A 25,326-nucleotide genomic window follows, 5' to 3' on the forward strand; every position below is an offset into this window, starting at 1 on the left:
AAAAGAATTTAACTCATGCTTAGTCCATTGTACAGTATAACACTAAGGTTGTGCATATAGCCCCTCTAACTTACCATCAACAAGGAATGATTGATACAAGATGCTTCAATAATTTTCATTTTTATTGTAAATAGGATCCTATTGTACAAATAAGTTTACAGTCCTCGGTGAAGAAGTACAGATACAAAAGTAAAAATACTGTGGATGTCGCATTGAACATTTCTGCATTCACGTATGATGGTGAAATACAGACCCGGGGAACATCATAGTGAATTCTACTTACAAAAGTTGCTTCTTATTTCATGACAATGCTTGAATGTACTTTAAGTGCCCTATTTTCTGAGGAAAATTTGTTTTACCAAGTTTGTTACTCAAACTCACATTAAAAGATGGAAACCTATTTCAACAATATAGAAATAATGAATGACAGCAAATAAGAGAGAGAGTGTGTGTGTGTGTGTCCTGCAAGAGTTAATTAAGATGTTGATCCCCACACTATTATAGAAATAAAAAGTGTCCATCTTTTAAAGCAAGTTTGATTTAAATAGTATCTGTTTTTTGCAGAACTGTGAATCCTTCCATGTAGTGTTTTGCCAGTTAAAAATCAAGTACATAAGACAATAATCTGGTTTTCAAAATTTCAATTACAGTAACTTTAGAAAGTATCCAGTAGAGTATTTTGAAAATCACCCTCACTGTAGACCCTGGATATGACCAACCGTGGGAGAAAGGCTTTGAAAGTCATGGACAGTATCTATCAGGGATTGTGTGTCATTGTCTTTAACAGAGCATCTTTTAATAGTAACACAAAAGGTGATATAACTGTTAACATTTAATTTTATAAAAATTTCCATTCCAAATATTAATAATTAACACGTTCAGTATTTATCAGATTAAGTGTAAAGGGTCACATTCAAATTTCTAAGTGCAATACTTTAAAGATGGGAGTAATTTTACTTCTTATTGATTTTCTTTTAGAAAAAAAATCACCAGGCATAAAATACTGCAATAACCATACACAAATACTATCAATCCACACTACCATTTAAGACTGGCTCAACCACTAACCACCTATGAATGTAGAGACAAATCCCTCAATCCAACAAATGTCGTCTTATCCTGCCAGTAACACCACATTAAATGTTTAATCCCAATTCTTAACAGGCACACACAGTTTAGTATACAGTATAACTGGTTCATATAATGCCTACTACTTCCTCAGGTGATTAGTAGTAGAGAAAATGGCATTAAAATAATGACATCAAACAATTGTAACTTCAGTGCAGAGAAAGCGAATGTTGCTGGGATTCTTTAAGCAAAATCTTATCCCTGGTTCCTCAGCAATTAAGCTAAGGCAGTTTACCCAACCCCCATAAACACACACTCCTGCACATCAGCAACAACACAACAGTATGGGTAGTCTTAATAATCATGTGTAACATCAATTCTGAAGATATAATAAAAATATTTCACTGGGTATTTCAATAATAAGAAACATCAAGCATTTACATAACCCTGCAAAAGATTTCAGAGTTCTGATCAGACTTATCACCTCAAAACAGGAGTGCCTAAAAAATGTAAGGCACACTCTTGCAGATCCATCTGCCAGCCAATAAAGTCATTTTCAACTAAAGATAAAAACTCAGTATGACATGTATACTTTGACAAGAATAACTTTACTGAAAATTCATCTCCCATTGAAATGACTTGTCTAAACTTTTCAAGGTCTATCATACCAAGCAAGGACCACAACTGGTCACGAGCTATAAATTCAAACAAAAGTTCCGCTTACCAAACACACAAACCATAAAATGTTCTTGAAAGTCCACGGATCATTTCCCGAAGACGCTTCACTCAAGTACATAGCTACACTCAAATGCTGCTGTATATAAATGTTTCAAATGTTCTTAATGCTAATAAATAAAGATATTAAAAATAAGTTAGCTGAACCATTCACCAAATGATATACAAGAATTAATGACATGCACACCAAAAATAAATAAAATAAAATAAAAATATGAACAAATCTCCCAAAGACATACAACTTGGATTCCAAACTGATAAAAGCCACTAAAGGAGCATTAAACGTGAACATTCTTGAAAACTCAATAAATACAAAACAGTATTCTTAATCCAACAGGAGATTGTGATAAAAAGGGAAAAGTCTATAAGCAGCTACTGATATAAATTTGGCCTTATTACATTACTGTAACCAATGCATTAGAATTTAAAATATCAAATACTGTAGTGGGTATATTTTAACCAAGACTCTAAATAAAACTCATCAATCAGCCTTTAAGACTTGGTTACTAAAAGACATCAACACAATGCACTAATATTCTGGATGCTGCTTACAGCTTTCTAAATCCCTTTGGGAGATAATGCTACGATTAAAACCAGTTCAATGTCAAGGTACTTTCTGGCACTATGAAGTTCATACTACTCAGTTACACTACAAGTCATCAGTATACAGCAGACTTGCATCTTTGGTTACTACAAAATGAGACTGGTTCTGTCAACTGTAAAAAGCTATTAGCAGGTTAAGATTAGTAAACAATGTTTGTAAATATGCATCAGATCCTAATGATAGATAGAGCTCTTAAAAAAATCACTAATCAGACAATGGCTGTCTTTTATAAAGTGTAATAATAACAATGTCACACCCACAACAGGCTCAACTAACAGTACTGTGCCTCCCCTAGTAGGTCTCTTGTGCAACACTGGCTGCGCTGTTATGGAAAGAGCACATCAAGACAACTTTGGGTTATATGGGAACAATCAAAAGCCTGAGAAGACTTCTTTTTTCAGTCTCTGAAAGAACTGTATGGACAGAGTAGGTGTGTAGTCTTCTTGGGAGTATGGACCAGGTCTGACATCACTGTGTAATTCACAACACCATGTCGTCAGACTTGTGACCAAAGTTCCAGAACCCGCATTGTAAGAACCATGATTCCTGCTACGTCATCTCTTACCGGAGAAAATGCTAATGACCTTATTTCACTTTGTTATGAAAATAATTTACAATATTACCTCCTAATTAACTTGCATGGAGCTTGAATTCATTTTAAAATTTTGACTTGATTTCTCAATGTGAGTTCTGATATATGGACAGATAAATTACAACCAGTTTTTAATCTACAACAAAGCATGATGCGTATTCTTCTCTACGTTAGCTGCACCACAACACAGCTCAGCAAACGAACACACAATGTACAACCAAGTGCAACAGAGCGCAACGCCTCCATATCTTACTACATACTCTGGCCATGTACACACTGTAGTTGCCTTCAATTCCAAAACAGTAACATTGGAAAACTAATTTTTCCCTTACATACCTTCACTGTGACTATATGTTCTGGTGAGATCCTAGAAATATTCCAGCTAAATAATTACAGTACTATGTCAGTGTGTTTTAGCAACAGCTTCTATATCTGTACGACGAAAATCCTGTAATGTCTACGTCAGACTAGTAAAATATATTCCATGTTTCAGAGAACTATATAACACACAATAACTTCAGTTCAGAGCTGCTATAATCCCCTGGCATAATTTGATATGCTGTAACTGTTCCCACATTCTAGCCGAATATTTGAGACAAACGAAATAAAACACAAAAGTGAGAAGAGCTACGAATTGCACCAGCCAAATATTGGCCATCTCAAGTCACATACATATATAAGTCTCATCAGTTTTCATCCTTAAACCCGCATAAAACTATTAAAAAATCTTAAAAATAATGGTTACATAATATACAAATAATTTCATTGTCCACAGGATGAGACGGCAGAGCTAAAAGCTGTAATGAACACAACAGTACTTAACTAGTTCAGAAAACATAATATGCAGCAAAAAAAGGTATTTAATATTCACAAGCATAAAAAGAAGCATAGTTTAAAAGAATTTGGTTGAGTAAATTCATAATAATTTCAGGAGTTTAACATTCAAATAAAATACAAAATACTGCAAGTTACCCAATGATCAGAGGCTGTATAAGTCATTAAAAAATGGTGTAAGTTCAACTTATTTAAACTTAATTAAAAATACAAATGTATGCATTATTTCATTACATCACTTAGGTAAAGTGAAAGTCTCATTATGCATCTGTAAACTCACTAATTCTTCACTTCTACCCACACAAAAACGGAAAATATTATATCAGCTGCTCACCCTGTAAATTACTCTTACTAAATACGATGCCTAGAAGAATTTGGAGCTCCTTTAGCCAATATAGTCATGAGAACTATATGTAACATGAGTGAAAAATGGAAAGCTACAGTATACAGTATTAGTAAAGTATGAGAACGTATTGTTAACTGTTATCACTACTGGAACAATAATCACAGTACATGTAACCATAATCTATATCCAGTAACAACTGTAATTGACATTTTCTTCATAACAGATTTAGCCACTCTCGGCTGGCTGCATTTATGAATACTGTACGTGCTGTTCAATTTAACAAGTCTGTGTAATCCTTTAAGGAGTAGTGCCATACTTTTATATTTTATTGATTAATGCCAGGTGACTTATGGGTCAATAACATTTGCATACCTCGTAAACTATAACAGTCGGATAGAATGGAGACATTATCATACACTCGATCTTTCTTCAACCAGTTGGAACTGTTGCAATTATTTTAAATTCTTTAACCCTTAAACACCAGATACCATCAGTGGATGTTTCAAGTACAGTACCTTGCATTGAAGTTTATACACAGATGGGGGCAGAGTAGGGAACCCTCAACTACCATTTAAGGGCTAACTGAGCACCTTTCTTTAAAAAAAACTCGTGTTTCATGGAGTGGGAAATTTCAATAAATCAAGATATTGTGCAAGGTATTTGTATGTCTTGGGATATTCATCAAAAATTCATTACATGAATGTTTTTCATTTAATCAGATTCTTCATAAATTTATTCTAATTCTCCCATCAACCTATACCTATTCTACTGGATGGCAATGATTTGCTAGAGCAGTGAGAGATGTGCTCATATCAGCCTTTGCATTTCCAGTAACAAACTCAGACCACAAGGAAATAAATAATATTAAATTTTTTGTGGGCTCCAGCATCAGGCATACAACATCTGGTCATTGTGGTAATTGCTTACATTCACTCAGACATCGGTCCAAAACTGCATACTATGTCAAAATAATTTTAATTCACACAATTGTTTCAATTAGAGTGGTAAGCGAAGTGCATAACAATGAAGAAATTATACTTCACTAACATCTCAGTCCAGTGAGTTTTATATAATGATGTATTAAGAACTAGAAATATACACTATGTTCCTCCCGTTAATGGAATACAACATAGTTGCAACTTGATAGTTTTCAGTCATTTTTTTAAGACAATAAAAAATAAGTACATTACATGAGCAGTTTAGTTATGATTAATGTGAAAAAGTCTTTCCACTTATTAAACATGTGCTATACCTCAATAGTCACAGTACTACAATGTGTTAGCAAGAAAAAGTGAAGGGGAATATTCTACACGTGGACGTCCCTCACATCCCAAAGGGAACAAGGCATTGAAATGATAGATTATAGAGCAAGGCCAAAGGTAGATAAGTGTACCAAGTGCAGGACTGTGTGTTTTTAAAAGGATGAATCTGGATATGTACCAAGACTTACTGTGTGTGTGTGTGTGTGTGTAGATGGAGAAGTCTGAGATGTACAGAAACCTGTGAAGATTTATCAAGATATGCAGGTGAGGGACTGTGTGGGGGAAGGAACCCGTAGATGTACAATATTGAATGTGTGTGTGTGTGTGGTTGGGAGATTCTGAGATGTATAGATATCTTGTTTGTTTGTTTATAGAAATCTTGTATCAGCCACCCTGCCATTAAGCAGATGGACTATAAGGTATAGAAAGTACAGTACTGTATAGCGATTAGAAAATCCATTTGAGATTCAAAAGACAGATAGTTATGATAAAAATATATATAACTTCTTAACAAATTTTACAGATAATTTCTACATTATAAAGCTATCCAAAGATTAATATTTGTGAATATTCCTTAATTCACTCGGCTGTGATCCCTTACATCTGCTCAGCTTTGACTCCCTTAAAAATATTAACTGCCAAGTTAAACTCCTCTACAATTAATCTGTTACATTGTGGATGCAGTTTACATGAGACCCAAACAAGTGATATTAACATAAATTATTCACAAACCTTCAATAAAAAGATTATGTGCAAACCATATAATCGGACATTATCCAAATATCGTGATAAAAAACATAACTCAAAAAAGTATCAAAACCAAAACAATATGCTTCGGAATCTATTAAAACAACATTTACAACACTACTCACTTTCTGTCAACTCAGCAAGGGTAAATTTTCTACGGTCATTAAAAAAAATCACGACCTGTTTACGGCCGGTATATGAGAGATCATTGGGCTACTGGTGGGTGTACAGGAGTAAACAGTCTCCAAATTCTAAAAGCAAAATAATGCTACTCACAGATGAGCCACATGAACATGGTGAATTCTTTCTCTTATCATTCCCCTCTCCCCCACCACTGTCAGTATCACAAAATATTTTCATCTCACAAATATGCTCTTCCTTTTACACATTCCATTATCCCAGGAGTTATATCATGGGCCTGTGTAGTCATATTCAGTTCATTACAGTTAATGATAATGGTACTGATACACCATCAATCAAAATCTTTTAAATCTTACCATTTCCAATAAAAATTATATTGGTAATTCTCATGTTAATAAAAAGAGTCAATTCAATTTAGCTTATCCAATTATTTATATTCTAAACCTTAAAACTATCAGGTATTATTTACATAATTTTGTTATTACTCAAGAGCATGGACGACGTGAAGCAATGAATGATACCAGTACAAGTCACATTCACTGACCATAGTTCATTAATTGACTGTCAGTAAAAATAATTAAAAATCCTCATAAAACAGATGAGTTAAAAAGAACAATACTACCACACTAATTTAAAAAATATATACGTACTGTATATATGTTAATAATAAAAACGATAAATATCAATAATATCAGTCCATTAAAAGTCAATGAAGTAAAACATTTGTTTCTGTTCAGTAAATTCTATCTTTCACATTACTGTACGGGTATATTATTCTTCCCTTACTGAACGGGTATATTATTCTTCCCTTTTTTCAAATTTAGTATTGTATAATTTGTCAGTAAAGAACTAATTTGCTTTAATAAATTATACAATTATATCATACATTATATTTTCGATAAGTTTTCCCACTGTTTTGGCCTTAAAAAGTGTCACATTAAACAAGCAGTGAACTCAACAGCTTAAGCATATTTGTAGATGAAAACCATTGATAAAATACAATACAGAATGTTCTACAAACAAGATGAGGAGAAACAAAATTCACGGGGTACCGGAACAGTGCAATACTTCAATATTGTTTATGGTATCCTGCTCACCCAAATACATTCTTAAAGCAGTCTCTAATTCATCTGCCAAAGGTTATCACTGGTGGTCTTCTTCAAGCACATGTTAAATCTTAATAATTATCTCTACGTTGGTAGTGGTGTTGTGAGGTTGATCCATGGGGCTGATTATTAAAGCGAGAACTATGAGCCCGAGCACGACTGCTGGGGTGCTTTCGCATGTTGAACCTGCTGGATAATCATTGTTAGGAATCAAGACAATACCATCATAATGTAACTAATTGTTCTAGCAGTTTAAATTCATTCATCAAGATATATAACTGTTTGTGTTTAGTTTATTATGTACCAGCTGCCAATCTTCCATTCTACCAAGTATAAACATATACAGTACATACCACTGGCTGTTACTATGCACAAAACAAATAACATATGTAGTGTAATATAATGATTGGATATGTAGGAATAATTTAAATCTGTAGCACCTATACCCTGTACTTAAAATCATTCTAAAAACAAGTAAAATTAATATATGAAAAAATCGTTTGGTTCAACAGCAGCCTATACAGGTATGTACTTCTTTTTAATATTTATATTAACATAATTAAATATCTAGGATGTTATGTAAAATACTGCAGTGCTTTTCTAACTACTGTAATTACATGTACTGTAGAGTACTAATAAAATATTATCTAACCAAACACAGCCCAACTTAACTACTGGGTAACCTACTCAGAATATAAGAAAACAAACGAACCAATAAAGATGACTTACCTTTCACGGTCACACTCCATATCTTCTAATCGTTGTGTGAGAGCAAGTTTCTGTTGAATGGCCATACGCAACAGAGAGTTGAGAGTTTTCTTCTCCTCCTCCGCAGCTACTAGCTGTCGCTGCACTTCATCCAGCTGGGTCACGTACTCCTCACATCGGGCGGCAAACATGGCCCTGAGACCTACACAGGGGAGTTAAGGTGTTGGCTCAATGTGTTTATTTCTGTATCAGGCATCAATTAAACTCCATGCTTAAAAAAGGTAATAGTACTACAGTAATTTATAATATTTTGGTGTTGTAGTAAAGGACACTATCTGCCTCATCTTATAAATCAAACATTTCCTGGTACTTACTAGAGAATGTAGCAGCATCCTCCTTCAGAAGTCTCAGTTCATTACGTAGTTTCATCATAGTCTCAGAAACTATGCTCTTCTCTGTCTCATACTTGGATTTGAGATTGGCTAATGCAACCTGAGGACGGTATGATTGAGATTAGCTTTCACAATTTTATATAATTTGATGATTAAATTAAACCTGGTGTATATAATTCATCAGCACAGCTACTAATAACTAAACCCTCAAAACGTTCATGTAAAAAACCCAAAAAACTTTAAAATAGGGCCTATAATTGGTTATAAGTAAAAAATGCAGTTTTAAAACATTCAGCCAAGATATTTATGATACAGTATAAACCATCACACTGTGTATCATTTCAAGTTGCCGAATGGAAATTAATTTCATACAGACAGACGGATGAACACTGGTAGCCGTATACAGTATAATGTACACTTCATCCTCCTCTCATGTACTAGTACACACGAGTACATAAAGTATATTAGCCAATAAAACAAAAGCCTATACTCTGTAATAGTCAGCACCGCCAAGCAACACCACCTTACCTCAGCAGTCTGCTTGTTAGCTTTGAGTACGGTGCGCAGCGTGGCAATCTGCTCCCTCTTGGTGGACAGAAGCGACTTGAGCTTAATCACTTGTTCCTGAAGTTCCTGCACCTCATTCTCACTCAAACCACCTAGGAGTAAATATGGAAAGGTTAATGCGAGTACAGTACTGTAAGTTGATGTGTATTTGACACCCCACTCAAACCACCTAGGAGTAAATATGGAAAGGTTAATGTGAGTACAGTGCTGTAAGTTGATGTGTATTTGACAACCCACTCAAACCCATGGCAATTAAGTGAACAATGCTTACAAACATAGAAATTCAATGTACATCTACTGTATGCTTTTCCATGACAAATATTTGCATATTTCCCTAATTTCTTAGTTGCCTATGTATCTATCATATCATTAATCAAACTTCAAAATCTGCATAGCTATTTACCCTTCGTCCGCTCATAACCACAAACAAATCCACAGTAAGCTAGAACTCACTATCAGAAGCTCCGGTCTCCCGAACAAGACCCTTCTCCTTGCTTAACTCTATGGTGTGTTCTACAGACTTCTTGAGATGTCTGAGCTGGTCCACTATGGTGTCCACAATCTCGCGTACTGCCTCTGGGTCACTATTGTCCACCTGCAAGAATTATTTTCTATGAAACAAGAACAGTTACAACAAAAGTGACTCAAAACCCCAAGCTCAAAGTTGATTGTCTAAAGTCCTAGGTCTGGTTAGAGGCAGGTTCCCCCCCCCCCCCTGAAAAGGCTTCATTCCAACTGGTAATGCTCACATAACCTATTATCACACACCTAATTCTCAATTTAACTGGTTAAATGGGCATTAGTCCTAATAGGCCACAACCTAACCTACCCATTAGGATTGAGGTTCAGTCATAATGGGTAAATACTACCATTGAATAACAATTTATGAACAAATCCTACCACAAAAAGGTTAATTTGCCAAGCAACTTACAAAGTCTGAGAGAGTGACGTCTGTGCGGAGTTTGGTGCGGAGAGCCTCAAGTTGTGTTGCAGCCAAGGTTGGGGATGATGGCTTGTGATTTTCTCTATCCCCTGAAATAAACATAGATGATATCCAAAGTGAAATTACTGTAATAGAAACTGGCAAGTAAATAAGGAGTTCGAAATTAAATTGGGTTTCTCAAGGAAGGTAGACAGGTAGAAATTTGGGAGACAACAGAACGATAATAGAGGAAAGTCACTTGTAAACATATATCCTGGCTTGGGATATAAACAAAAAGATGGCAATGGAAATGTGGATCATGCCCTGTAGTTGACTACTGTATAATGTGGGCACTATTCAATTTGCCCAAGGCCTGGCATGTCTGATACCCTAATAATATTCCCTATAGTTCCATTTATTATTCACCTTAGAATAAATGGATTTCAAATGGTAATCTGTCATTGTCATAAGTCAGATGGCAATATGATGACTAGACTGAGAGAAAGAAATCATCATCCAGGCCAACTGAACAAACTATTTCTAAAGCCAAAATACCTACCTTATACTGTACTTATATCCATCTTGTTGTCAGTGTATTCAAATGTAACTTGCTTATAAGAACCATCCTCCTGTTTCCTGCCACATACCTTTTTCTGTGTTGTGCCCCTGTTTACTGTGATCTAGCAGCACTCTTGACGGTGTCTCGCCATTAACGGTACACACATGGTGATACAACTGTGCGAGTTCTTCACTGATAGTCCTGTAAAACACAATATATTAAGCATAAATAAAGAGAAACATATTACTGTATGCATGTATCCCATTTACCACTGCTAATATTAAGATGAAAATGTCACAATCAAACCTCCTATCAACACACAATAACAGAGTAAGTTATTGATAAAACAAAAACTAGTACGTGTATACAAAGACACAAGGCACTAACCCAAGGTCATTTTTCGTTATGGACAAGGATCCTTCTCGACTGTTCATCATCTGACTGAGAATGTTCACGTCATTGCTGAGGTCGATGGATTTTTGTTCTGTATCAACCAACTGTCAACAAAATATATAACACATTACTACAAACTCAGTTACTGAGAAATTATGTTATGTAACAGTAATCAATTTAATTACTTCTAAATACAAAATATCAGTGATGTATCATTATGAATGGCTACCAATGCAGTTCTTCTCAAAATTACCCTAGAACGTATTGTTGCCACTTCATTACGGAGTTGCTGGACTGCATCACTCGCTGTACCACTTTCAGAGTTTTGAATATCAGTCAGACTCTTCTTCAACTCAGATATCTCTTTGGATGCAAGTTGATACCTAGACTTCTGCTTCTCTAAAAAGCTTACAAGGTTTGCAGTGTCTTCAGCCTTCATCTAAAACATAAGACTTTTGTTACTTTTGTTCTGTTGTATTGAAAAGTTATGATGCAAGTCTCATTCATGATAAGTGCAGTGAATGGTTGTGAAATGCTTAAAATGTTTTGTTTTCATCAAGTTTCAGGCAGCAGGGGATTTGATGAGCCTATGGAATAAGGGGCCTTAAGTTATGTATCATAACTAACTACAGGGTAAAGCAAATTGGAGTGATGAATTGATTACAATCATGTTTAAAGATCAACCAAGGTAAAAAATAATTTCCTACTGTCTGATGATTTAAACTTTCCCTTATATCAGCTCAAAATCTAAATTTCACCAACATCTGGTTCACACATCAAAATGAAAACTTAAATACAGTAGTTTAACTTTTTTTTACATAACATAAATCTAAGTTTCCTTGAAGAATGTTTTCTAGGTGCAATGTACTATTCTGGCCTGCAAGCTGTGGCACACCTCTTCCATCTCATTTAATATAGATACAGTATTGGCTAACACAGGTAGAGACAGAAGAGTGGACCTTTTTACATTACTGCACTAATATTTATTTACCAATTATATTCAAGATTTAGCTACTAGAAGTCAAGAATTAATGTACATGTACAATGGCCACATATTATAATGGATTTTTCAGTGGTTTACTCATATACACACACAAAAAAAATATATATTTGCTTTCTAATCATTTTCAGATCCCCTTACCTGACTTGGGTTCTCCTGATCGTGCAGCTTAACAAGAGCAGTGATGTGGCCCAGGAGATGTGAAACCCGAGCATGCTGAGCATCCAATTCCCCGCGGGTCTTCTCCAGGCCCTCCTGACTCTCCTTAAGGTTGGTGGTCAGCTGACTCTTCTCATGATCAGCCTGGTTAATAAAATATAACAAGTTTAAGGATAATGCACATAAAATATAGCATTATATTTTTTCTCTAAATTAAAAACACAAAAATATCATTTTACATTAAGACACTTGACACTTCTCAAGTACAATAAAGTACTGTATATAGAGCTTTCAGTACAAACCTCTTCCAGTTTCTTTTCTAGTTTACGCAGTTCATTCAGATGGATCTCAGAGAAAAGGTCTCCTCCCATTTCTGCAGTTCCTCCTCCAGCACTCATTAATTCTGACTCTAACCTCCGGAGGACCGGTGTATCATCCTCGCCATCACTTTCACCAAAGTCTGCGCTGCCTACACAGGATAAATAAGGTATTTATGAGCTTACTGAGATGTTCTCTCAAACACACACACCTTAAACTTAATTTGTTTCCATCTCACTTGATGGCAAATTTATAAAAAATAACTATCCGAATATTGTTAATACTTTACAGTTATATGATCAGTTTCCTAGAAAATGACATACACAAATATTGTAAGCAAAAAATCTTTCAACTCACCTGAAAGTTTCATACTCATAGCAAGATTTGACAAGTTGTACATGGACTCGGAATTCATTCGACCGTCAAGCTCCTTTTTAAGAGCATATTTGGCTTCTCTTTCTGCCTGAAGAGATTCCAGGGCTTCCTCCATCTGTCTTTCAGCAATTTTCTTAAGGTTTGCCAACTCCTCCACCTGCTGGTTGAGAACTTCTGTTTCTTCTTGAAGCCGTCGAATCTCATGTTTGGCTCCCTCGAATTCAACTTGTGATGATCTGTTGAATAAATAGTCTTCCATTTAATAATGTCATCTACACATAAGACTAACACTAGTTTTATTTAAGCTGGGGAGATATAAATATGTATTATAGAGAGAAATACAAGTCTAGGCATAGCTCTATGTGCCTTTCACTCAAATTGTTTAATTCATAAAATACTGCCCCTTAAACTTAATGCAATTAAGTTTGACAAACCTACATAACCAAATAATTATGAAACAAAACATGAAAAATCATACAATAAAATACTGATTCTTAGTATCTCATTAGCATAAAATTCAACTGAAGCCATTAGCACTTCACCCTGACACATGCCAGCCAACCCTACCAACATTTAATCAGATAATGGCATGAGAGGTACACACCACACTAGCCAGCGGGAGGGAAGGGGTCGGGTGGGGGGGGCTCAAACAACCACACCCACTTTGCTAACTTGCCACACTAGCATCAAAAGTGTCTCCCTTTTTAAAGATAATTGAAGGATTTTTTTATGTATAGAATGACTTTCTCCTTCTAAACATACAGTATATTGTGTATAGTAATGTTGGCTAGCTGTAGGTACAGTTGTGAAACAGGTAGTGATTCTGAAAAATAAAATTAGTTTCAAGGAATTCCAAGTGTGTACATTACAACAGCACCAACAGGTTCCTTACTTGAGATTAGATATCTGTTTTTGTAGGGTAATATTTTCATCTTCCAGTTCTGCATAGTCCTGGAATAGTCGTGTCTCACGGAACTTTAGGTCCTTCAACTCGGCTTTTAACTGTTTCTTTTCGTGGTCAGTAATATCTTTGTCCTTCAGCAATTCTGCAAGTTCTGTGTAGTAGCGAGATTTCTCGCTCTGTACTCGCTCTAATTCTGCCCGACACTGTTCAAAGACAAATCATATATAATATCAGTTGACTGTAATACCATACTTGCCATCCAAAAGTCAATCCAACCATCCCATCACTTAAACAATGATCTATGAATTCATCCATGTACAGTATATTCATAACTGTACCTTCCTATAACAATACCTACACATGCACATATCTCATCATCCTTCTCATCACCAATATAAACAATAATCAACTAATTTGTCAATTAATCTAATTCATGATTTTTTTACCATTTTGATATTAGTTTTTAAATTGTAAAATCTTGTGAGCCACCGACAGTATACACTTGGTGGTTCTCCTGACTAGTGAAAGTTAAATACAGTACAGTTATTTCAACAAGGAAAGCCACTGCAGTCAATGCTAATATCATAATTAGTCATATTTAACCACTGGATTTTCAGTATTTATTACTGTTTGGGATTTCTTTTCTTTGGGTGTTGCATATTTAATGCCAAGTCTTACAGTACAATATACATTATCAGAATACAGGTTAGCTACAGTATTTGGTTATCTAAATATCCACAAATACTTACAGAAATTATACCGTATGATTCTAAACAATAGCACAAATCTTACCTGTTTTGCCTCGAGTTCAAGCTCGATAATTTGTGAATTAAGAGAAGTTTCTCGAGCAGCAGACTCTGATAGGAGACTCTCTTCTGTCTCTATACCACTCGCTGTGGCAACACGGTGAGTTGTCTGGAACTTTGCTAGAGCCTGGAAAAGAAGTCAGGGATACCAGTACACCTAAATATCACAAATTTTATGCCCCAGTCTTGAAAACCTGTACAGTATAAGTATTTAACAGATAGGTGAAAAAATTAGCCACTACAAGATCAAACTCTAACTTATCAAGTCCCAAGGCAACATGATTCTTGATGATACATTACAGGAACAGTATATTGTATATACTGTAATGTACTTTATACATATACAGTACTTTATATAATGACCATGACGATTCCTTGAAAATGCTATGAATTTATGGTAGACGAGTGTTCGTGTTTATGGCTCAGTTTTCTCAATATTTACAAAGAACATTTTTTTGAGAGTACTATAAGTATAAATCTGGAACCATCTGAAGCACACAATTAATTTTACCTCACATGCAGTGATTAGGGGAACAGACAAAACAAATCACTTAAATCTGTCTTACTGTGGCAGGAATATTGAGCACCACCAATCTTCTGAGTAAAAAAAAATCCTTACTAATGCATATAATTATGTAGAGATAATTTTTTTCTTTAGATGTACCGAGTATGAAACTTTTAATCCCATATGGGGGGTCGATGAGGTCTTTTAAAGGGCCAGACCTGACAGCCAACACACCTGACATCACGGGGTTTAACGAGTCATAGAGGTATAATTCTCAACAATTGGGATAAACTATGTCAGGTTTTGGTATCATAAATATGGTAATAGTCAAAGAGAGAGGAGAGAGAGAAAGGGGTATGGGAGGGGGTGATACAGGCCGCCCCCCTCCCCCCCACTAACAGCTGACGACCACAGCCAATCAACCAAGACAGGTGACCCGCCCTACTCTACCCCCATAACTGACTGTACTTACCTCACGCGTATTCTCCAATTCATGCCTAGTGTTCTCGTATAATGCCTCCAATTCCTCGCATTTCCCTTGTAAACTTTCCTTTTCCTCTAACAACACCAAACCGTACTGAGCTGCTTGGTTTTTCTCACTGCTCGTCTGGTCTAATTCCAAATTGAGCCTCTCCAGCTCCTGCTTGAGAGTGTCTAGGGAATCCATGGTGTATGTGGCAGTAATCCCCGGGCTACAATAACAAATACACAGAGTTAACGCTACACAACAGTCACCAGAGGACGGCCCATGGCACCTCCTCACCCTCAGCGAGTCTCGGGGTTTTGTGTACACTTTACTGTATGACAACCTGTTTTAAACAAACCCTCTATAGTAATCAAAATCTCAGGAAAATTATCATGTTATTAAGCATTTGAGAATGTGTTGATAAAATATTTTAAATCTTTTGTTCCCTTTATAAAAGGCAGTCGATAAAGTAATAAATTAATTGATATCTAGATTATTGGAATGGTGAGATATAGAAAACGAACACTTAACAGCGTAACCTAAACTATTTTAACTAGAACCTTCTCAAACACATTTCAAAGCTGTATAGCCTGTATTTTAATGGTTTTCTTCTTACATTCATTTTACTTACTAATAAATCCACATTCGAACTCTTCTTTGCTATATTCTAAAATAATATAATGTACTGCTTTTGTTTAAGCCTTGCAAATACAACCTTTCATTTGCATGAGACCAAAACAGCTTTATTGATGACTTGTAAAAACATTTTGCAGTTGTACGGCTCAAAGCATTAATTACTTTTATCTTTACCCTGATCAATGATTCTCCCTGATGCGAAATAATTATAGAAATAGATCACAATTATACAAGGAATGTCTACGGTTTCCAGACCTGTTGCTGTATTAGCCTGAGCTAACGTCCAGAAGCTTCATGCTCTATTTACTGCCTTTAACTTCATTCAGCATTGAAAGCCCGGTATTGTTTACTACCATCTCAACAAGTGCTGTCTGTCTGTGACACTTGTACAAAACATATATCCTGCCATCTCTAACAATAATAACAATAGCAACCGCACTAATAATAATAATAAAAGCCAATTTATAGGTTACACCATTCCTAACTCAATAGTAATTACATTAATGTATTAACATCATCAAGCCATACTGCCAAATATATCTTATTTGGTTTATGGTGTTCAAAATGTTAGCCGAAATTAAAGATGTGGTGCAATTATTTGTGTAATGCTTTGATACACGTGTGTTTGTGTAAAAGAGAGACCTACTTACACTTACATAAACTAAATTAAAGCGCAAGCTACAGAAAGGCAGACAGGCACACGCAAATGTGGTCACCTGTCCTTCATAACCCAAGCACCACTACTTCCTTCTTCCTTCAACATGCATATAGCCGTCTTCATCAAGGACTCTTTATATATGGACAGTATATCGCCCCAACTTAACAGTGGTATATCAAGGGGACCTTATGATTGCCCGAAGAACCCCGGAAAATTAAGAATTACTTTCATCATTATATTTACAGTAAATATACATACATATATTATTTATTCTGGAAACGATACACTATTTAACCTGAGAGTGGTAAATTAAGACCAGAATTTTGACCTTCGTCGGGTGGGTCATGTCATGTTTCGGGTAGAATTGATTCAATATCCCATTGAATGACCTGAAGAGAGGGTACCGTACTTCGGGCACCAAAAACATCAATATTAAAAATTTATAATAATAATGTAATAAACGTTGATTTACATTTTATCAGCGAGGCTTTCCAGACAACCAGGAAAGCCAATACTGTAATCTCGGTAAAAGACAAAACCTCAACAAGGAATTATTGACAGACCCCGTTAGACAGGCTAATAAAACACGACGTCTTAGCTGCATTCCTGAAGGAGATGATTGTGTGACTGAGAGAGTTAGCGTGAGTCACAGGTAGGAGATGAACCGCGCTATGTGTGAAAGTCACGGATGACTCACCACTGAGCTCTACATCTCACATCCACCTGGACGAGGGACCCGGATTTCTCGGTCATGTTTCCTTCGTGTGTTTATATAATGGAAACTGAGTATACTTAACTAACTGGCTACTAAAATCTACGACGCCAAAGTTTGTCACCATCGTTTGGGATGAAAGTTTCTCTTACTTGCCTCTTTGATCTAGAAAGTTTATGATATTAGTCTACAAAGTTTTTTTTTCACTAAAAAGTTAATCCCAGGCATTAGAAACCTTCCGTAGTGAAGTAAATTAAGAAAACTGAATTCGGCCTTTTTGTGACAGATGCAAAGTGAGGAAGATGGAAGATGGTGGTAAATAAAGGAGGTACTGTACTTAAACTATCAAATGGGGAACGAACACGTAGCACTGGTTTTGAATTGGTGAATTTTAGCTTTAGAAAGGATATAGGTAAAATAGCTTCAGAAACAGTTATATCACGTGAATGAAACAAGCTTACAAAAGACCATCATTAACTCGAAAAAGAATACAGTATCCATATTTCAAAGAATATTATGGGAATTAAACTCTGGGTTTCTTTATCGACGAGTAAGTTGGACAGATCTATATTATAATGGTTGGGTTACGGTGTTAGCAGGAATTAGCTGCTTCACATATATCAAAATTAGGTCTGCTGCTGTTTCTTCTGGAATATTTAAATAATTTCAGCATCATATTCGTGACCACTGTCTACAAATTCGAAAACGCTTGAGATGAACGTCCTGTAGCAAAGATGATTAACAAGTTTTGCAGAATTCAAGTTTAAGGATGGTGACCTACGGGCTACTCTCCTTTTTGAAAATCGGTGCAGTATTACTATAGCTCCAATAATGGTATAAACACGTGTTAACATTAACCCAACCCCGACATTGTAACACACATGCCAGAGACCCAGACACACAACATCAAATACCAAAAAGAAAAACAGGAAATTGGGGACTTACCTGAGAAATGAGTTTATCAGAAACCAGTAGTCTGTATGAAGCAGCTGTGGTGTGATCTGTTGAAGGGTTGTTTGAATAATGGCTATTGACCTGGGTTCAGTGCCCACTTTATATAATGGAGATATTTCCCCAACATTGCTGGTTGGTTAGTGAGGTCATCGCACGTGATTGGATGTCCAGCGTGTACCGTCCACCGTGTTGCCCCCCCCCCCCCTACTGAGGTGACATCCCACATGATATCAGGTCACATCTTACATGATATCAGGTCACATCTTACATGAAGTCAGATCCTTACACAGCCCCACCTTACTTCTTCATGCCAAATATTTGTTTTCCCATGTACTGTATATTTAACATTTATTTATCTATTGTTTTGATTATTGTTTTACTGAGTCTTCGCAGAAATTAATAACTACTTTAACTAATATTTTGATGACGTAGCGCCATTATATAAAAAAAGGGATAAAAACTTAGATGACCAACGATTTTCGTAGCACAAGAAAAAAATAGAGATATATATTAGAATACCTGAATCTTTATCTGATGATCCACGAATCACATCAAGAAATATTTAGCTTTGGCCTGACCTAATCTAACACAGGGATGGTAACGTTAAATTAACAAAAAGTCTTTGACACAATGGATCATGAAATATGTAAAAAAAAAAAAACTGCAGGCTCTTGACATTGGATCAATTGACTGGTTTAAGCCTTGGCTTGTCGATAGAAAATTGGGAATAATAACAAGTTAACATCCTTGCCTATAGCTGGGACCATTGCTCTTCCTTGTTATGTAAATGTCATGCCCATTAGTGTTAATTGCACTCGTTTGTTGTATGCTGATGATAGTGCCCCTTTAGTGCCAGATAAAGCTCTCCATGATATAGCTAAAAAGTTATCATCTGAAATGGCGTCATGCGAACATTGGATCATATACAACATATTATCCCATTATTGTGGAAAGACTAGAGCAATATTATCTGGAACCCCCAAAAGAAAATGGACCCATCTCTCGAGAATAATGTCTTTATATTAATGCCAGACGCCTGCTCGTTCTGGTACTTTCCCCTTAACACAAAATCTAAAAGTCAAACTAGAAATTATTTTTTACAGGATGGCGATTTTTTTTCTGGATATGGACGCAAGAAACCTTATTGATCACAAAGACCTGCGAACATTGGACCTGTTAAGTGCGGCAGGTAGAGTGGAGCAGTTGAGGCTGAATAGGTTTTTAGGATTTTCACTGGATTGTGCCCAGAATATCTCTCAACAAACTTTGAAAGGATTAGGGATATGAACCGGCGGGGTATAGACTTAACAGGAGGGTGGCACAGTAGGCTAAAGGTATCAGGTGGAGAGGGAACATCCAGCACCTGACCAGACCCAATTAGGCTTACCGGTTGCAAACGTCAACCTGTGGCCCCAGGGGCGGATCCAGGAATATAAAAAAGGCGGGGTCTAAGAAGTTGTGGGTGGGGGAACAGGGCGAGAACCGCGAACTCACCCAGATGGGGGGCTGGGAGGGGTGGCATTTTGAAGCCATGTGCACTTGAAATTAAGAGATATATTGAGGTCAATAGTAAGTATTTTTTACTATACAAAAATGCCTGAGTACAATGCTGGATTAAAGAAAAGTATAGGAATTTTCTGATGAAAAGGGGGGTCCGGACCTCCCTGGATCCGCCCCAAGTTAGTGCTAGGGTGCTTAGTCAAGTTAAATAAACTGTGGTGTCTAATTTCATGGTGATCCAAGAAAAAAATCCCTAAGTCTTTCGTGTGATCATTGAGGGAGAAAAAAGATGAACAACCAAATAAACACAAGAGTTTATTCATATGAAAGTACTGAGACCTCACAAGTACCGGGGTAATGTTATACAGGGTTAAGAGGTTACCATGACCTGATTATTTCGGGAGGTCAGTTCTGCAGCCCTTCTGGAGGCGGTGTAAGCTGTAGGTCTTTGGAATGAAAACAAATCCTTGACTTTATGATTGAAACACTTAAATTTATCTTGAGAATTATAACGTGTTGAATAATTTTTAAAAGGAAAAATTGCCTTACATAAAGATTAGTTCTCCCAAGCTTATTTGATCTAATTAGGCAACCCAATTTGATGCACCCAATGATTAGACACCCTAGCTTATTTCACCTGGTTAGACACCCCAGCTTATTTCACCTGATGATTAAACACTCCAGCTTATTTCACCTGATTAGACACTCCAGCTTATTTCACCAGACAATTAAACACCTCAGCTTAATTCACCAGATGATTTAACACCCCAGCTTAATTCACCAGATGATTCAACACCCCAGCTTAATTCACTAGACGATTAAACACCCCAGCTTAATTCACTAGACGATTAAACACCCCAGCTTAATTCACTAGACGATTAAACACCCCATCTTAATTCACCAGATGATTCAACACCCCAGCTTAATTCACTAGACGATTAAACACCCCAGCTTATTTCACCAGATGATTCAACACCCCAGCTTAATTCACTAGACGATTAAACACCCCAGCTTAATTCACCAGATGATTCAACACCCCAGCTTAATTCACCAGATGATTCAACACCCCAGCTTAATTCACCAGATGACTCAACACCCCAGCTTAATTCACCAGATGATTCAACACCCCAGCTTAATTCACCAGATGATTCAACACCCATACACTATCTAAGGAGTAGGTTAGGTTAACATAAGGTTGATTAATCTTCAGGTGAAATAAACTTAGGTATCTAATATTCAGGTGATCTGGAAAATTTGATAAATGTCATCTAATAGATTCAAAATTAAGTCTTATTTAGAGAATGTTAGGGCATTGATCTTGAGGGGATTGAAATATTGATCTTAAGGTAGTGACCAAATTATTGATATAGCTTTATTATTGATTTTGAGTTTACTATATTGTTGATGTTGAAATGATTGTGAAATGGTTTAATTCTATACAATAATTACAGTACCGTACTGATTTGTAAATAGGGAGAAGTTGTTGATCTTCCAATGAGGGTCAAACTTAGTTAAGGAATGGAATAAGGTTAATTTATAGACTAATATTGAAAAATTAATAATATATCATTTTATTTTCTACAATGTACAGTACAATGATGTCAATTTTATTCCATGTCACTATTACTATTATGTGTTGTACAATTATATTTCCTAATTTTAAAGCATTCAGTTAGTAATTTTTATATAAATGATTAATTCAAAAGTCAAAATTTGAATTGAAACTCACACACTTCTTGTCTTAAATAATTGTTAAAAAACTGACTTTGGTCGAGTACTGGCAACCAATAAGGAAAGAAGCACAGTAAGGCACGGACTTCATCACTACCTGCTCGCATCGCCTTTAAAAGAGCATTCTCGATAACAGACAACTGTGTAGGGTTGTTAAGATACTTTGGGCCCTGGGTAACAGTTATTGGTAGTGTTAGCAGATAGACAAGGTGCTGCATGTGGGTTGGAAAGAGTTCATATAACTCCCTATCCACTTCACTAAAAATCTGTGCAAAATAATCTCTACTTCCCAATATACAACTTATTGAAAAATTACTCTGCACTACAACTTTAATGAGAAATTGTACACACAAAGAAAATACAGAACGACTATAGACAGCAGCCAATACTAGAGGAGAATGTGCCCATAAATTACTTTTTATACATTCTAATTCAGATTCAGTTGGAGATTCGTCTCTCTTTCTTTTAATACCAGTAGATTGGTCACTGTTTACAGGTTCACCATGTGCCTTGAAGTGAGCAATGCTAATTTCTTTTTTATTTCTCCAGTCGTCTTTGTACACAACATTGGCATACTGACTGAGAACACGGATCATCTCATTTTCAAGTGCAGATACATGCTGTTCATAGAGTGTTGCTGTGACTTCTACAGGGAGGTACTTCTTGTTGGACAGCCCTTCCTCTAGTTTATGCCACACTGAACTGTTCCTGAAACCAATAGCAACATTCATAAATTAATTCATAAAAGCAGGAATAATTTTATTGTCCTGGTTCAAATATATTCAAGGCTGTACAGTACTAAACCATAAAACACACTATGTAAGAACAGAATAAATGTTTGACAGGCACAATTACAATACAGGTATACTGTACTGTATATAATCAGACTCCTGTTTACCTGGGGAGAGAATGCAGAATCTGGGAACAACCTTTAGCATTGTGAGGTAAAGCAAAACACAAACTTGGGAGGACATCTTCTAGAAGGTCTTGTTTACTCGCCTTATCACAAGTTTCTAACAGTTGCACGGTCACATCTAACACACGTGGTAAAGGCACATGCTGTATCCATATGTCATTTTGACCAAAGATATTTTCATTCTGGAAAAAAAAGGGATAATCACCATTACTTTTTTCAGGTTAAGAAGAATTCAATAAAATACTTTTCTTTAATCAAGAAAAATAATTCCTTCATCATTACTCATAATGATTAGATGACAATAACCTAGACAAGCCAAACTGGCTACTGTAAATAAGTTAGTTCCAATTCTTTTAAAACTTTACGAAGTCTAATAATTCAATACTCAATTAGGACTAATGCTCAGTTAAATGATGGAAAGACATATTAATAAAAACAAGTACTGTACTGTACAGTATTTTCACATACATTTTTTTATATAAAACTGGACTATATATTCTTATATTTTATAGTTTTAATTTGGTAACAGTGTGTGGGTGTGTTAAAAGTCAGTAAAGAAAGACCATACAAGTATCTACTAACTACATAGTCTAACTACAGTACTGTATTCCAGTTATAAGCATCTCACCTCTGTTTGTATATCTTCAAGTGAAGAGTCTAAGCCCTCATTCATAGTTCGTGCTTCAACAAGATGATAGTCTCTGTTGAACAAAATAAACAATTAATATAGGCAATAATATTATATCCTTGGCCTGCTCTTATCATTAACCAAGTAACAGCTAAATCTGAAGGACAATGTCACGTAATGGCTGGTGCTAACGGGGGCTAGATGACTGACTCTTACAAGATTCCTGCAAAAGGTTCATAAATGAGTCATATCCTAATACTGTACAGTATATTAAACTCACAATCTTCTCGGTCGGTCCTTGTGTTATACAAATTTTATCATTACATTCCTTAAATATGTACAGAACAAAACATAGTTACAGGCAGTCCCCGGGTTACGAACATCCGTCAATATGAACAAGGTTAAACTTTAAATTTACAGTATTTTATTTACCTGATGACTTTTTTCACTCTCATTTACTGTATTTTGTCATTCTAATTCTTTTCCCTTAAATTAAGTGATTTTAGATGTATATAAGAACTTAGGCTATGATATAGTGGGATTTTAAACATTATTATGTAAGCACAGTATACACATAAGAACATAAGAATGGAGGAAACTGCAGCGGGCCTATTGGCCCATACTGGGCAGTCCCGTTTACACCCAACCCCTATTGCTCATACAGTATAAGCATCCAACCTATGTTTGAAGCAATTCAGCGTATTCGAGTTAATGATGATATTTGGTAACTTGTTCCATTCATCCACTACTCTGTTTCCAAACCAGTGTTTACCTATTTCAGGCCTAAATCTAAATTTGTCTCATTTAAAACCATTGTTACGAGTTCGCTCCTGGTTGGATAGTTTGAGTACCTTTGTAATGTCCCCTTTGTTTAGCCCTGCCTTCCACTTATACACCTCTATCAGGTGGCCCCTCGCTCTACGTCTCTCAAGGGAGTGCAAATTAAGATGCTTTAACCTGTCTCTATACTCAAGGTTCCTAATGCCCGGGATTAGTCTTGTCATTCTCCTCTGAATTCTTTCCAAGGATTCTATATCCATTCTGTAATATGGTGACCAGAACTGAACTGCGTAATCCAGGTGTGGTCTCACAAGAGCAAGATACAGTTTTAGGATGACCTCGCTAGTCTTGTAACTAACACTCCTTTGTATGAACCCAAGTACTTTATTAGCCTTGTTACGAGCAAAAACACATTGTTTACTTGGCTTAAGGTTCCTACTTATCATTACTCCTAAATCTCTCTCGCAGTCTACATTTTCGACGTAACGTCCCCAGGGACAGAACTCGTTTGCAACCCAGGGACCCCCTGTACGCATTTTATAAGAATAGAGTTATTTTAAAATCATGATACGAATAAAGCAGTTTCTCTATCATTTAATTACATGTTCAATGGAATTACCTATACATACATTAATTAGGTTATAGATATGCGTCCTTTTGGCTAACCTAATTTTTTATTTTTCCGTCATTACCGACATACACAAATAGAACAAGACATTAATTAAGGTTTTGTTAATACTAATTTATCATAAACTCTTGTCTTGTCGGTATTAGTTCACACAATAAATTTACAATACAAAAGAAATTGAATTCTTCAGAATATTTCTCAAACATGAAAAATATCTAATCACTTTCAGAAGGATTGAAGTGAATTTATATCAATCCATGACTGCCATAGCTCATGTAATCTAAAAAAATTACAGTAAGGTGTAATGATAATAAAATAAATGCCACATCATAACCTGTCTTACACATTGGCTAGTTTCAACCTTAAGGCCTTTGTTCTTATCCCAATATAAGTAATCATTAACCAACCATCATTCTCACCATCCTTTACCAAATTCAACATGATTTTAACAGATATAAACAGCCATTTAGTTAAAAGTCTCACCTTGTGGTTAAATTACTCCCACGAACTTTAAAAACTATACCAGAGTCATGATATTAATTCAAGACAGTACTATAAATCAGTTTATATATATACCCTTTATTATGTCGTTTATAGTATAATTATCCTCATAAAATAAATAATAATTTATAATTTTGTATTCATTTTAAAGTAACAAGTTAATCAAACGGTGA

General features: G+C 35.7%; 2 protein-coding genes across 3 annotated transcripts; both read right to left on the reverse strand.

Moving 5' to 3' along the window:
* Nucleotides 1-104: 104 nt before the first annotated feature.
* On the reverse strand, nt 105-15,823 carry LOC121860999 (protein bicaudal D-like). Of its 2 annotated transcripts, none has more exons than XM_042358441.1 (15): nt 15,516-15,823; nt 14,525-14,665; nt 13,721-13,935; nt 12,811-13,064; nt 12,438-12,604; nt 12,118-12,279; nt 11,230-11,415; nt 10,971-11,080; nt 10,672-10,784; nt 10,034-10,134; nt 9,556-9,697; nt 9,064-9,194; nt 8,518-8,635; nt 8,165-8,345; nt 105-7,621 (listed from the first exon to the last, which is right to left on the reverse strand). In XM_042358441.1, exons 1-15 carry the CDS (start codon nt 15,708-15,710, stop codon nt 7,507-7,509), a joined length of 2,331 nt encoding a protein of 776 aa, XP_042214375.1. In that variant the 5' UTR covers nt 15,711-15,823; the 3' UTR covers nt 105-7,506. The 2 variants fall into 2 exon arrangements, with proteins under 2 accessions (XP_042214375.1, XP_042214374.1); XM_042358440.1 differs by having other exon boundaries at nt 105-7,624.
* Nucleotides 15,824-21,516: 5,693 nt separating this feature from the next.
* Nucleotides 21,517-25,185, reverse strand: LOC121861001. The gene is made up of 4 exons (XM_042358443.1): nt 25,136-25,185; nt 23,245-23,317; nt 22,599-22,798; nt 21,517-22,408 (listed from the first exon to the last, which is right to left on the reverse strand). The coding sequence occupies exons 2-4, from the start codon at nt 23,287-23,289 to the stop codon at nt 21,676-21,678; spliced, it is 978 nt and encodes a 325-aa protein (XP_042214377.1). The 5' UTR covers nt 23,290-23,317; nt 25,136-25,185; the 3' UTR covers nt 21,517-21,675.
* Nucleotides 25,186-25,326: the final 141 nt, after the last annotated feature.

The sequence above is a fragment of the Homarus americanus genome, unplaced genomic scaffold (genome assembly GCF_018991925.1).
Source record: "Homarus americanus isolate GMGI-L3 unplaced genomic scaffold, GMGI_Hamer_2.0 scaffold52806, whole genome shotgun sequence".
Taxonomy (NCBI): Eukaryota; Metazoa; Arthropoda; class Malacostraca; order Decapoda; family Nephropidae; genus Homarus; species Homarus americanus.